The following is a 15680-nucleotide window of genomic DNA, read 5'->3' as shown; positions in this document are numbered from 1 at the left end:
ATGCAGGCAAATTGGGTTTTGTTCGAAGAACAGTCGAAAGGAAATCTATTTCAAAATTAAAACAATGAAAACCAGTTTTTGTTGCATCTTTCTGTCCTTATTTAAAAAATACAAAACTCAAAAAAAATTGAGCTTGAAGACAGATACAGCCTAAAAACCCCACAATTATTATTTTTAGTATTTCATCTATCACTATTAGAAAAGCCATTTTACCTTCTCTTTTTATCCCCAAACCTAGGCAAAATTTAGAACTCCTAAAGTTCAAATGAAGTGCTGGGTAGAGATGAACAGATGAAAAAAGAAGGCACAAGAGGCAGTGGAGGAAGATCTACATCAGCTGAAGTATTTGTATTTCAAACTGTCTGTACCAGAGTAAAAACGTTCTTGCATATACAGTGTATGCAATACATCACATAGATATATGTTACACAAACACCGAAAAAAAGTAAAGAACTCATATTTATGCTTTAGTGACATTTTTCTGCCCTAAACTTTATTCCTCTATTATTCTCATTAAATGCTTTGAACAAAACTAAAGTTAAAACTCTCATGCAGTTTCAGAAGATGAGAATATAAACTAGTATTCTTACCAATTTTGGCCAACAACACGGTGGAAGCTGAAGTATTATTAACTGGAATGCTCCCTTGTTTCACTACTTCATTTTACCAGGCAAAACAAAATGGGAAAAACATGTTTTCTAGAAAGCCAAGGCCTAGTTAAGAAAAGCATTTGTTACTTTTCAAGCTATGACCCGAAATGTCTCCAAAGAAATGCCATATGGACAACTAAAAGCGAGATCGTGGACATATGTAATTGATTCCTGTATGCATTAAAACTTTTCCATAAATAGTTGCCTCTCAGTTGTCACAGCACTGAAGAAAGCTGTTAGGTAAAAACAAAACCAAACCAAAACAAAAAAGCACCTGTTGTCCAAAAGGAAGAATACTCAGAAGTGTTGCTGTCACTTGATTAATTCAATGAAAATTTTTAACCGAGCGTACGTCAATACCATCCGCCAAATCTGACTGCGAAGTGATGTTATTACCTCAGAGCGTATATGCTGGAGAGACTACATGTAGTGACAGAAACACTCTCATAGTCACTGCTGGAGATGGAGCTGAGGGGGGAATCACGTAAGCCATCCTGAGAACTGAAAAAACATACGGAAACAAAATGAACTGCTGAAGCCAACAAAGGTAAAAACAGAGCACTGCGATAAGTCATGGCTTGTCATGGATCATACAGAAATAAGAATAAACTGGCAGTTGCGTTTTTGCTCTTCAGAAAATGATACAAACCTATTCTGTTTTCTTCCCAAAAGGACAGAAAATTCGGCAAAATCAGTGGGTACACACCTTAAAAAAATCTTCAATGTAATTCATGCCGTACAGTTAAAACATTCGAGAAAGAATCAAGCATCTTACATTTTCATCAGAGATGGAGGGAATAGCATGCCCATGCTGCTAAGTGTTGTATAACCTTATAATGAAGACATAACAAAACTCAAAGTTCATAAAGTCACCATGGGTTTCAGGTCAAGATCACTAAACCATACATTTAAAAAACTTCTGAACATTATGACAAATTTGACCTATGTTCCCTTCCCCTTGGAAGGAAAAAGTCTGTTAGAAAGCAGAAAGCTGATTCTTTGTTGATGGAGCTGAAGATAATACACCTACCCCTCACCCTAAGTTTGCTCAGTCCCTATAACTGCCATATATGTACCTCAAATTTTGTGCTTTAAGTCAACAGATAAGCAGGAAGGAGCAGTCCCATGGTAAACTACTGACACTTCATTAGTGGAAATCCACTAGCTACTGAGTAGAAGGATATTAATAATTTAAATGAATGGTACAGAACTTGTCTCTGGCATCCCAAGACTAATAAAAAGCCTTTAAATAACAGATCATTTTAGATCTTACATCATATTATCAACATAAACTAGGATTAGAGGAATAAAAATAGTTTCATAAGCACTACAAAACTATCTTGTAAAGACCAATTTTTTGTTTCAGTAACAATTTACTGCTCAGCTACTGGAAATTCCACAAGCTGAAAAAAATTAAATTATACTAAATAAGAAAATACGTAATCCTGAGCAGAGGTATCAAAGCTGTATTGGCTCTAGGCGGTGCAGAAGATTCATTCAAGCCTGCTGAACTCAAATGTTCAGTCAACAGAAATCTCTGGACAATGCAAAGAGAAACCTAAGAAACATCTCTAGTTCAAGGAGAGGTAGTTATATAGGTCAGAGTTATTTCACCTTACTTATCCACAATTACTAGCAAATTTTTTTATGCTCTTTTGATTTTTAGGCATACGCAAACCAGCTACATTCCAATCTCTTCTCTTTTACCAAATTTACTATTGTAGCTATTTTTTCAGCTAGAAGTCTGGAAGAATGCTTAGAGGGAATTCTTCAAAGCAGTGTATGGAAGGTATGTGCTCTAATCCCACTAAGAAATAATAGGATTTGTTTGCATACCTCCCACTAATCACTAAGAAAATGTACCCCTTCATGTTTCTCATTTCTGATTGCCAATTTGAAAATAAATCCCAAGTGTACCATGCTTTAGTTGAAAGGAGAGACTTCACAACCGGAAAATAATTTTATCAGACTTGAACAAAAATCTATTTAACTTTCATTCGTTTTATGTAATTTCCCTTGCTAATTCTGCTCATTATGAAGAGATATATGCATTTAAACAAAGGCTTACTCTTTTATAGCTCATCACCTTTACCCATCCAATCTTACAATATGGTCACGCTACTAAAATGTACTTTTACTATCTGTTTTATGGCAGCTAAATGATATTAAAAAAACCATTAGCATGTAATTTCACACCATGATTGGGCAGGTGTGGTGGTGTGCTCACCCCCCCTTTTCTCTTTAAGCAGTGGCCAAAAATGGCAGTCGTGATGGCTGCACCCACGTTGGGCTCTGGGGAGACAGATAACACAGCAGCCAAGGGCCACAAATCTTTCTCAGCAGCTGAGGGGTAGTGGAGCATGCACCAAATAAAGTAAAACTGGTATGTAAATATGACTATTAGTCAATCATCTTAGCTCATAAATAGTGGACAGTCCAGGGCACACTGAGCTCTCCTGCATGGCAGCAAGCTGCATGCCAGGACCTCCCCTTGAGTGGGGATGCCTCCTAAGGTTACTCCTCAAGGCTGAGAGAATCCTTATCATATCAGATACTCAGTAAGTGAACTGGGAACAAGTATGTAGAAATGTTGAAATATTAGCTAAGTGACAAAAAGACTGACTGCACATATATAATCCTTTAGACATAAACTATTGACCAAGACCAGGATTAAGTCTGGAGCCAGCTGCCTGAACCTCCTGACTCAATGAAAGGGTCTCCCTGGCAGTTTTGTCTCACTCCCCTCTGTTCTCTATGCACTAAATACTGAAATGTACCTTGGCATCAAATCTTATTAAACCACTGTCACATTTACCATTGAATTTTGTTAAGTCATTGTCCAGTAGCATTTATGTATATTGTTGCTTCTGTCTTGCGAGTGAAGCCCATCACTCTTTCTGCAACAGCAGGAGAAGCTGCCTTGCAAATATGACATGTATTGTTCAAAATAAAGTAATCTTTGAAAGCAGAATCAGGAAACAAGAACAACTAGCAAACTCAGCACCTTCTTTTATGCTCTCTCACCTCCCCACCATTTCCAGATTTTTCCAGTGTTAACAGTCCTGCCAGCTGATTTCGGGAGCACCATTTTTATCTGAAAAATGTCAGGTTTGCTGTCCTTCTGTGCTTTCTGTGAAGCTCTGCCTGATATATTTGAAATCCAGTCAAAATATCTCAGTTACCAATAGTGACTATTTAAGAACTTAAATCCAATTTTCTCAGGTTCTAGTTTTCCCTATTTTTTTTTTGTTTTAAAGAATTTGAGGTTTCCAGCTCTTACATGCAGCCCAAAGGGCTTACACTTTTCCAAAGAACTGGAAGTTCTCCCACTTTTTTTGGGGAGTTAAATGCTCTAGGCTAAAACATAAACCAAACCAACCCTAGAGTACCACTTCTCTGTTAAGAGCGGATATTATTCATTGTGAATATTTGTCCCAAGTCACAAAATCACTTTCCACTGTCAGGTAATTATGTGGAGTGGACAGTCTGAGCCAGAAGACAAAACAATAAAGGACCTTAATAGTACGTAAACTTAATGAGTAACCTCTAAACATAATGGTCCACTTGCATTGTCAATGATCTCAATCCTACCTTTCTGTTCATCTTCACAGATATCTTCTGAAGAGATAGGAAGCCTTACCTCATCTCTTCTCCATACTTCTTTTCCTCTCATTTGAATCTTCTCTCACCTCTAACCAGTTGCCAGGAGCATAATTTCTCATCATTTCCACCATCTCAGCTTTTTTAAGCCTTGTCTTAACACTGTTTGCCATTCTAAATTGCTTTATAGAAATCTTCATTTTCCACTACTCCATCCTTCACTTGGTGCACAAACCTGACCATGCTGAGTGATTTGCTGATATCAGGATTAGATATCCATCTGGTCAGTCATCATTTGGCAATGTAAACTGCTTGGACACACCTGACACAAGCCACGCTCACAGACATTAGTTTGTTACAATAAATGATGTGTTGTTTAGGCAATTACAATGTGTAAATGTTTTTATCACTCCTGTGTATCAATAGAGATTCAATTTTTGTACAGGAAATAGTATTTATGATTTACAGTGTTTATTTCTCATTCATATTCAGGCTGTATCTCTTCAGATGAGAAATTCTGCATTTATTTAGTACCAAGAAATGGGAATCCAATAATGATAACTGTTTTATACTTTCTCAGTGTTATACTAACTAGCTTTTTTAAAAAAAACACCAAAATCAGCCAAATAAAAACAGACTCCTGTGACATACTGCTTTCCCTCTCGGTACACACAGACTCAAGATAACTCTTAATAAAATTTTCTACTTATTACTGTCCGCCTGAAGATTCCCTCAGCTTTTCTAAGATGCTGGTAGATCCTGAGGTGAATTGACCTGTTTTTCCCAACTCAAGAATCCCATTATCAACTGATGATAGCTCAGCATGCATGTTCATTAGCACAATTATCAGAGAAGACACCTGCATATAGTCACATGCAGCAGCTGACAGCAGCTAACCCTTTCTTCCCATATCAGCCCCCAGGCGACCTGAACTTCACCACATCATGGTCATTGCAATTAATGCTGTGTTTGACTTGGGCTCAGGACTGCTTGAACTGTGTGAGGTGGCAGAAGTTTGTTTCATTTGTAGGTCTCAAATGCTTGCACTGCTGTTTTTAAAATTACATTCTAACACTGGATAAAACCACTATTCATGCTCATCAAAACGTAATTCCTCAGCACTTCTGATGAAAATACAGAATAAAGATTTGAGGCAACAGAACAAAGTGACATGAGGTGATGTGGCTGCCTCTTCATGGAATACTGGCAGACCAAACTAAGGAACCCTATATTTAGAGCTGTTGGCCACTTTTTGTAACTAATCTAAGGAAACCAAACTGAAAGCCACATTTATTTTATTCTGGTTTCTGTGCCTTTTTTCTACTACTATGTGTTTCTAGTCCTTTACATTTAATTAAACTTCAGTTTGTTTCAGAGGATGGTTTCCTCATGAAGGCTATTATGAGTTACAATTACAGTCCATGTTACAACAGTTAATTGGCACAGGTCTTCTCTGACCAGCTCACTACAGGAAGGCTAACTATAAAGCCTCATGTGTCACACCAAATCCCCTCAAAAGGTATCTTTTACAACTCTGTTTTACCTCTTATACTCAATTTGGAAATCTGCATGTTGAGAGCTAATATGGTTCTCTGTTTGTTCAACTGACATATGAACCTAGTAAAAGGGAAGCTGGTATAAAACACTGACACCTATTTGCACAGCAAGGCTTCGTAACAGCACTCATGTTATTGGGCAACACAAAACCTGTGTTCAACAGACAGGGTAAAACACTGCCACTTCTAATATGAGATTTGTGTTGTTATAAAGAAGGGGAGGAGGGACTGAAAAAAACTCATTTATACTGAATCTGAATTTGGCTAGTTGCACAAAGACACAAAACAGAACACCAAAAAGGAAACAAAGAATTTTTATCAACAGCCAGATAAATGATTACTTAAGGGAAGTTTTGCAGTAGAAAGACTGATGTTTGGTTCCCAATCTACTGCTATTTTCTTTTTGGTCATGAGAAGTTTTCTTTCTCCTTAATAGCTAGTTAAAAGATTAATCAGTACAAGACACTAAGCAGTCATATTTTTGTTTACATGAACTTGCACAGCTGTCCATTATTTTTTCAAGGAAAAGGCAACTTTTTAATGTAAAAACATACACAATTTTCTTAAGTCTTACTGTGCTGGGACTATTATAGAAAAGCATGAATTTAAGACATTTAATCAAGCTACTTTACATTGAAATATTGATTAATTTAGTTTTGATAAAGGAGTACTTGTAGAATAATATACTAGAAACTAAGAGACAAGAAAGGTAATTCTTGTGAATTGGGTTTTTTTAACAAATTCTAGCCATCCCCAAAATACAAACGGCATTTATAAAGGTGGAATAACTTATCTTAAAGTTATTGTACTGAAAATATGCACATGTCACATGTTGCCAAGGATTGAAAAAAGAAATACAAGCCAATCCAATCAAAATTAGAAACAACAGGTGTTCATCTTTTTCCACAGTTATTCTAATATGCTGAGGAAATACAATTTTAAACATATTACAATATATACTATTGTAATATATAAATATTGTACAATATATACAATTTAAAGATTACAGAATTGCAAGACTAAGAAATGTGACAACTTGAACACCAGGCTAGAGAAGAATAAATTATTCACCTTATTCTACGATGGCAATACCGATCAACAAATAGCAAAACATGCTTTTCCAAGAATGCCTCATTCCTCCTCCTTACACTGCAAAAGCATATGGCAAAATATTCTATTTTTTAAGCCCCCACAAGTAAATGCAAACAGCGCCAGCATCTAACAGCCGATGGACACAGCTAGAGCTTGCAGGAGGTGTCAAGATGAGAAATTCTCCTCACTACCCATTTCAGCTCCTTTTGCCAGTTTTCGAGTGCACTGTAAAAGGCTTCATCATAAGTACATTCAAACAGATCAAGGCAAATGGGGAAAAAAAAAATTGTAAAATTTAAGCTAGACACAACAGACCTGCAGTGGAAACGAGAGGAACTGCACTTAATAATCTGTTTTTTTTTAATATCAGAACAGTTTTGAAGTCAGCATGTAGATAAACAAACATGCAACAGAACCAGGTATTTAAGACTAAATCATGAAAACACCAGCATTGTGTGACAATATGACACAAGTTGTTAAACTTCATAAAACATTAGCAGTTTGACAAGGACTCTTCAACTCTGGAAAGAACAGAAAGCCAAATATTTATAAAACACACACAAAAAAAAACTTCACTCCTTGTATTTTTCTTTCCACTGGGAAAAAGCAGGAAGAATACTACGACAGAATGGGCATTTAAACAAAAAGTCTGCATAGTTTGCTTCCAGCTGAAAAACAAGGAATGGTAGATACAGATTTAAAGCTTGGTTTTCATGTTAACTTATATCCTTTTTTACCTCAAAACACCAAATGGTGCTTTGTCATAGTTTTATCATCTTCTGTTCTATTCTTACATGACTTTCCCCCTTTAACAGTTTGTTTCCCTACATGACAGCCTTTATTTCTCACATTGTCCCTTCAGCAGATCACATACTAACTACATCTTTGCTAGTGCTTTTCTCGTATTTGCATCTCATTAACAGTGCTGCCCAAGACTCTTTAGCTGTTGGTGTTTAGTATCTTTTAAATACTTACAAGCAAATAACAGGGAAAGACAATGTCAGTTGTGACTTAAAAACCAAAGTAGTGAAGACATATCAATACCCGGTGATGGCCTCCTATGACAGAGTGACTACTCCTTGTCAGTGGACAAGGGATGGGCTACAGATGTAATTTATCTGGACTTCTGCAAAGCCTTTGACACCGTCCCCCACAGCATCCTTCACTCTAAATTGGAGAGAGATGCACTCAATGTGACTGTTAGATGGATGAGAAATAGGCTGGACAGTCAAATCCAGTGGTCAGTAGCTCAGAGTCCTGATGGACATCAGTGACAAGTGATGTCCCTCAGGGGTCCATCTTGGGGCCAGTGTAATTTAATGTCTTCATTAATGACAGAGATGAAGGGATCAAGTGCACCCTCAGTATATTTGCTGACACCAAGCTGAGTGGTGCTGTTGACACTCCTGAAGGATGGAATGGCATCCAGGGGGACCTGGACAAGCTCAAGAAATGGCCCATGGGAATCTCATGAGATTTAACACAGCCAAGTGCAAGGTGCTGCACCTGGGTCGGAGCAACCCCTGGTATCAATCCAGGCTGGGGGATGAACAGATCAAGAGCAGCCCTGCTGAGAAGGACTTGGGGGTGCTGGTGGATGAGAGGCTGGACATGACTCGGCCAGCCCTGAAAGCCAAACATATCCTGACGTATCAAAAGCAGTGTGGCCAGCAGAGCACGGGAGGCGATTCTGCCCCTCTACTCCACTCTGTTGAGACTCCACCTGGAATCCTGCATCCAGCTCTGGGGTCCTCAGGACAGGAAGAACATTCATCTGCATGACAAGTCCAGAGGTGAGTCATCAAGATGATCAGAGGGATGGAGCACTTCTCCTTTGAAGACAGGCTGAGAGAACTGGGATTGTCCACCCTGGAGAACAATTAGGGAGACCTAATTGTGGACTTCCACTCCCTGAAGGGAGCCCACGAGAAACATGGAGCGGGACATTTTACAAGTACCTGGAGTGACAGGACAAGGGGGAATGCCTTCAAACTGAGAGTAGGTTTTGATTAGATGTTAGGAAGAAATTCTTTACTGTGGGGTGGTGAGGCACTCACCCCAGAGAAGCTGTGGATGCTATTTTAAACTCCAGTGAGTTTTGAGGCTAGACAAAGGAGCCTGAAATTCCAGCTATTTCAGATATTTAAGGATTATTATGGTAAACCAGTCTGGATAAGGGACATTATATGTATAAAGTCATATTGTATAGTATAACAACTGATCTACCAAAACAAGCAGTTTGTGCCACAACATACACATTTGACAGTTGCTTGATTCTGACAAGGGAAATTTTCTTCTAGTTGGTGACTTACAGTAACTAGAAAGTAAATACATTTATCAGTTTGATGAATGAGCCTATCCTGCATCTATTCCATGTGAATTAGACTGCTTATTGTTCTAGCTAATGGGCCATCATTCTGAAAATAATCTACTGCCTGCAACATTTCCTCTATGGTTAAGTTGGCATTCATAAGCATTTAATAGGCAGCAGTCACAGAAGCCTAATTTGATCTTCCAATTTAAGAATACCATCAAAAAACAGTGATTAGTCACTGCCCAGGCAGCATGAGTAAGGAAAGGTTCACAAAGTTCTGTTTTATAACTGAATTCTCTCTTTTACTGATAACATGACTAGTGATTCAGAGGCAAGAACCAAATCTACATATAGGTATCTATAAGAAAAAACTAAGACCTATACATATATAATTTCTTAATCTAGTACTCAGTAGATCTCCTGCATCTCCATCTTTCACAGAATATACCGAAGGAGTTAATATTAGAATGCTTCCAAATAAAGCATCAACAATCTAGTAACAAAACAACTCCATCCATACTTCTTTACTGCTGTGAAGGTGGAATACTTGCCAATTAATAATAGATGTACTGTAGTCTCAGTAACAAATACAGATAATTAGAAGTAATCAGCAAAGTAACTGTGGTAGAGGCTACGGGGAAAACAGACAAATCCCACTAATTTGTTAACAAAATATTCAGAAATACTCATCCAAGAGTTTTAGGAGAACTCAAGAATGAATGAGATGAATTATTAACCTCTCTATTAAAACTTTCTTGATGCTTAGAGTCTAAAGGTGGCAATCTCTAAAAATAAAAAGGACTCCATGGAGATTCAAACAACTCTGGTTCTGTGAGCCTGATCTTCATACCAAGCAACTTAACAGAACACATCAAAACTAAAATAAGTAGACAACAATATGAAGGTCTGTCTGGGAAGAAGTAACATAACTTCTGCAGAGGGAACCTCTTGGGAGCTCTGTGAATGGGTCAAGAAGCTTGTGAAGAATGGTGATTCAGCTGTCAAGCTTCTGGATTTCCAAACAGGTCCTGTCAAAATAACTCACTAAAGGCTTTTAAGAAAACTAAGGAGCTACAGTGTAAGAGGGAAGGGCCCAAAACGGATAAATGGTTCTTAACCACAAATAGGGAGAAGCTAACACACAAGCACTTTTCAGAAGAGTGAGATATCACTGCAGAAGTTCTTTAGCACCCTGGGAGTTTTGTTTTCATGTACAGTCCGCAAAAAAAGGGAGAGCAACGAGGTCTGAAAGGTTGCTACCAAGGCAAAATTATTCAGGGTGATAACTAGAACAGACTGAAGAACTGCTCAGGATCCTAAAGTCTGAATAACAGGTAATAAAATGGCACAACTCAACTGGTAAACATGTGGAGAACCATTTTAACATCAGATATAGAATGACAGCCTCTGAGGTCACAAGCAACATCTTGGGGCTTTAACAGACAACTTCAAAAAGAACATCAGCACACCACTTGACAAAAAATCCAAAGTCAAACACTAAGAACCATTGAAAAACAACAGAAAATAATTATGCCACTGTGCACATCCATGGTTTGCTCATATCTTGAGTAAGTGTAGTTCTGATTCACTTATTGCTAAGAGGAAATTGTATAATTGAAAACACTTTGGAGCAAGAGAAAATGCAGGACCAAAGGAATGGTCAATGTCTGGACAACTTCTCATCAAACAGGCTGTGAGTTTTCCAATCTGAAAAAGTAACCACATAGATAAAATGTGACTTAGGCTCTACAAAACCACAACAGGTGGGAAAGGCCAGACAGGAACCCGAAGCAAACAAAAGGACACAGAGGAACACAGACTTACAGAACTCTCTGTAAAAGGACAATTCTCAGATAAAGTTTTTAAACACTATTAATAGAAGCTGGACAAATCAGTGGAGAAGTTATTACATTCACAAAACATGGGAGGCTGAAAAAGTAGCTGACATATATATATATATAATTTCATTATATTTTGCAGATTTGTTCTCACAAATTTCATTTAATATCCTACCCAAGGCAAAAATTAGTAGATAAACTGTCAGAGTTTAGTAAATGATGTAGGATTCATCAGGAAACTAATTAAATATACAGTAATTACTTTTAAGCAATATTCCACTTGAAGTGTTGCAAAATCATGAAATGTCAAAGGGATTTGTGAATTACTTCTTAAGTCCATTCAGAAACCCTGTTGTAAGGCCTTGAATATGACCTTGCTTGCAAACCTAACATAGCAAATAGTCAGAATAATCAGAAAGATAAAATTCCTTCTGAAAAGTTTGAGCTTTGTGCACACTAAGTTGTATTTTACCTGTAATAGGAATTAACTCCAAAGAGGCCAAAGAACTCTTGATTCTATTTCCATTACCGGTAATATATTTCATAATTTAATTGGTATGTTATTAAACAAATGTTTATTTCTGCAGCCTTTATATTGTTATGTTTCACGATTCAAGCTACCTCCACTGTGTTATGTGAACTCTGTAAACATAACAAAATGAGAGATCCTGCATCACACACGCACAAAGAAAGCTGTCACAGAAATATAGGAAACAACAATATTTTATCTCTAATTTCTTTCCTCTGCTTCACGATATTAATACTTCAGGGAAACTGAGGTCATTACTCATACAAAACAGGTTATCCTCGAAAACAGTAAACCAAAGCGAAGTCAGGTTTTCTGCTGATGTGTGTAAGATCCCTAATGTCTAATCAAAGCTGAGCTGAAGCATGGCATTTTCTTTAATACAAGTATTATTATCTCACTGTTATCAAGTTCCTTATAGTCATTAAATATGCAGAACCTTAATCCATGACTACTATTCTTTTATCAACTTTGGCTGAAATGGTCCAATAGGTTTAAAAGGCTCTTCTGCACTCTGTTAGGCTCCTTCAGCACAGACATTCACAAATATGCTCATGCCCATGATCAGATTAACCCCGTTCTCACAAATGAAGCTAAGGTAAAATGTGTTTAGATTCCAATGTAATCCCATTCAGTGATGCAGAAGTTAACTTTTTAGTATCTGCCAGACACACTTTTCCTATAAAACAGCAAAGTACAATGGAAATAACGATCCAGGTACCATTTAGCAGCAATGCCCTCTTGGATACATTAAGCAGGTAATGTAACATTGATTTCAATGATATAGAGACATTAGAGGATTAAAATTCAGATGACCTCCAAATGTTTTGCAGAACAGCTGAAGTCCAGTAAAAAGCTATCTGCATTAAAAAATTATATGGATAAATTCCTTAATTCTGCAACACACTATTATCTTCAAAATCAAAATTAATAATACACCAATCACTACAGTACAAGGATACAGGAACTTATGTACATGCAAATTACTACCAAGACAGCAAGTTGCTCTTACCTTGAACTAGATCTTGACTTTACATCTTCCTTTGCCATCCTTTCACTACTAGCATCTTCGTTGTAGTCCGTTTTTTTCTCACATAGTTGTTTTCTCTTCTCCCACTTCTGCTGATTTGAGATGCTTTCTGCTTCTCCTTGTGAGTCACTTTCTGCTCCTACCTGTGAACCTGAGGAATGTGCCAGGCACTTAGAGGAGATTGGCAGTTTTTGCTCTTCACTGCCAAAGTCTCTTTCTGCTAACAAAGCAGAAGTTTCAGGTTTTAATGTTTCCTGTGCAGGGACTGAACTGTCCAAGTTATCTACATGGTCCAGTTCCTTAGACTTCACTAATGTGTACGAAGCATTTACAACACCTCCTGCAGAATGTTTAGTCTTTAAACCTTCAACACCGTCCTCCCTGCTGTCTTCACAGCTGCCACAACACACACAGGAATTAATTAGACAGTTTGTGGTAGCTATACTGAGTTTATGGGACTCATCCACCTCCTCATTTGCTAATGGATGAGCGGATCCAGGAACACAACTAATAGCTGCTTCTGGAGTTGTTACTGGGGATTCTGAGCTAGAGGGAGATTTAGGATTGAATATTACAGTAGCAGATATTTTCATTCCCCCTGTCCTGTGAGCAATCACTTCTGCTGTTTCTGCATCATCACCATACGCATCCCAGCCATTGAGGTATAACTGTGAGTCCGGACCTTCCAGACAGCTGCATGAATTTGGAACTGAAATGCCAGACATCTGCTTTCCATCTTCAATATTGTTATTATTGCTTAAGTCACTTTCAGCATCTTTTAAAAGCAAAGTTTCCTCTGTCTGATGGCCATTCTCATACAGCAAAGCATCTCTATATTGCAGGTTCTGTTTTGAATCATGACAAGGGTTATTCACCCAAGCAAAAGTATCACTTACTGAATCCAACCCAGCAAGAGCTTCTCCTGCTCCATCTAGGTCATCCATAAAAAACACTCTGTCCTCTTCATCGGTTAAGTTGTCAAGATGGTGCCGTGTCGGTGAAGCTTCTGTACTAGAACTATTTCTTAGGGTAGGTCTGTGAGCTGGAGACTGACAGATGCTTGGAGGGGAAAGCAGAGAAGACATTTCATCTCCGACTCTGTGTACCATCCTGTTCAGCTGTTCCAGCTCCTGTTCATCATACTGCATCGAACAAGCCAGCTCAGCCTCTGTGTTCTCAGCTTTTGCTGAAAGTTCCTTAGGAGGCAAAGTCGCAGTTAAGACTGGTGTAATGACAGAGGGTACTTCAGGATCTGCTCTGACAGGAAAATCTACATCTTGAGAGATGCAGAGGTTACGTTCCAGTGTGTGCAGTTCATCCTCAGTTAGTGTCTGAAGAAGATCCCTGAAAATGAAGAAATACACACATCATTTGGCACTGATGTTACAGATTTTTAAAAAGCTTTTACTGTTAGTGCAGAAACCCAGAACTTGAGGGCACAGAGTACTTTCAACTGTGTAACTCAAAGTGCATTTGGCATTCATATTCAGAACATGTGACTGCTGATGCCTGAATCTGAGATTAGTCATGCAAACGTAGGGTATCAAATGATAAACATGCTTGCAGTGAAGCCCCAAAATAAACCAAAACACACACAAAAATGGAACTTTCCCCCTCCCCATCTACTTAGAGTGAAAATGTCACCCACAGTTAGATACATTTGGTCATTTCAATTTTTTAATTCACAAATTTGACTTTAATTAGCAAACCAATTTGCCATCCTTCAACTAGATTCTGGAAAATATTCTGCACAAGAGTACTGCAGGAGTTTCACAGCATTATATTGTCAGATAAAAGAATTAATTAAAAATAGTAATATCACATATAGAACACGGATATCTGGAAGCCCGCTCACTGAAATAGGGATTAGAAGTTGGCTCTTTCCTGCCTTGAACACTTAGCTCAGTGTTCAGGTTTGGCTGGGATAGAGTTAATTTTCTTCACAGTGGCTACTATGGGGCTGTGCTCTGGATTTGTGATGAAAACAGTCTGATAACCCAGGGATGGCTTTGTTATTGCTGAGCAGGGCTCACAGAGAGCCAAGGCCTTTCTGCTTCTTGTACCCCCCACCAGTGAGGAGGCTTGGGGTGCACAAGGAATTGGGAGGGGACACAGCTGACCCCAGTTGACCCAGGGATATCCCAGATCACATGGCATCATGCTCACTATATAAAGCTGAGGGAAGAAGGAGGACAGGGGGATGTTTGGAGTGATGGCATTTGTCTTCCCAAGTCACCACTATGTGTGATGGAGCCCTGCTGTCCTGGGGATGGCTGAGCACCTGCCTGCCCATGGGAAGTGCTGAATTAATTCCTTGTTCTGCTTTGCTTGTGTATGTGGCTTTTGCTTTACCTATTAAACTGTATTTACCTCAACCCATGAGTTTTCTCACTTTTACTCTTCTGATTCTCTCCCCAAGCCCTCTGGGGGGGGGGAGTGGCTGTGTGGGGCTGAGTTGTCAGCTGAGGTTAAACCACAACACTCGGTCATTAAGGAGTTAAGCTTCTGCATGATGTTAAGAATCAGGCAGGTCTAGAAGCAAACATTTAGCTACTTAGCAAACTGTGTTTTCAAGAGACATGCAGCATCTCCAGTGTTACCAAGAATCCTCAGTATTGCAGTTTAAGACTATGAACACCTGAAAACAAAGTGCTTTAAGTGCTTTATAACTTCAAAACAAATCCACAGACACAGCAGCACTTAATTTTAGACCTGAGTTTCACTTATGTTATCCTTCTCAATAAGAAGCCATATATAAATGTATCCTCTGTCAAGAACTGCTGTCAACATTTTCAAAGACCAGTAAGTGTATTTTGCATAAATGAATGGGTGGGAAAAGCAAGACCTGCTCAACAGAGGGTAGGAGTCCATTATTCCTCATGTGTTTAGGAATCATTTGCTAGCAGTTGACATACAGCTGGCACCACAATAATAATAATAATATGCACATTTTAGAAGAATTAAGTCTAAACAAAAGGACCAGAAAACCTGAAAGAAACATTCAACATATCTCACATCTTGATTTCCAGTCAATGGTTTGCATTCTTAATTTGTTAACTCACAGACCAAATTTT

The 15680-nt window shown here is 38.3% G+C and overlaps 1 protein-coding gene across 5 annotated transcripts in view; it reads right to left on the bottom strand.

Annotated features, from left to right (window-relative positions):
* The window catches only part of ZFYVE28 (zinc finger FYVE-type containing 28), a 150204-nt gene that overhangs the window by 28538 nt on the left and 105986 nt on the right, over positions 1 to 15680 (bottom strand). For 3 of the 5 annotated variants that reach the window (XM_039382985.1, XM_027712767.2, XM_027712768.2), the window contains exons 8-9: positions 12589 to 13950; positions 1047 to 1151 (exon numbers count right to left, since the gene is read on the bottom strand). In XM_039382985.1, the coding sequence (XP_039238919.1) occupies positions 1047 to 1151; positions 12589 to 13950 (1467 nt within the window). Of the gene's footprint in view, positions 1 to 1046; positions 1152 to 12588; positions 13951 to 15680 lie in introns of those variants that run through there. The other 2 variants (XM_027712772.2, XM_027712770.2) reach the window with 2 other exon arrangements.

This window comes from Pipra filicauda, unplaced genomic scaffold (genome assembly GCF_003945595.2).
Source record: "Pipra filicauda isolate LSUMZ 115617 unplaced genomic scaffold, ASM394559v2 scaffold293_size922472_pilon, whole genome shotgun sequence".
Classification (NCBI taxonomy): Eukaryota; Metazoa; Chordata; class Aves; order Passeriformes; family Pipridae; genus Pipra; species Pipra filicauda.
The sequence above is the reverse complement of the archived record's forward strand: the minus strand, read 5'-3'. Positions and strand labels throughout refer to the sequence as shown.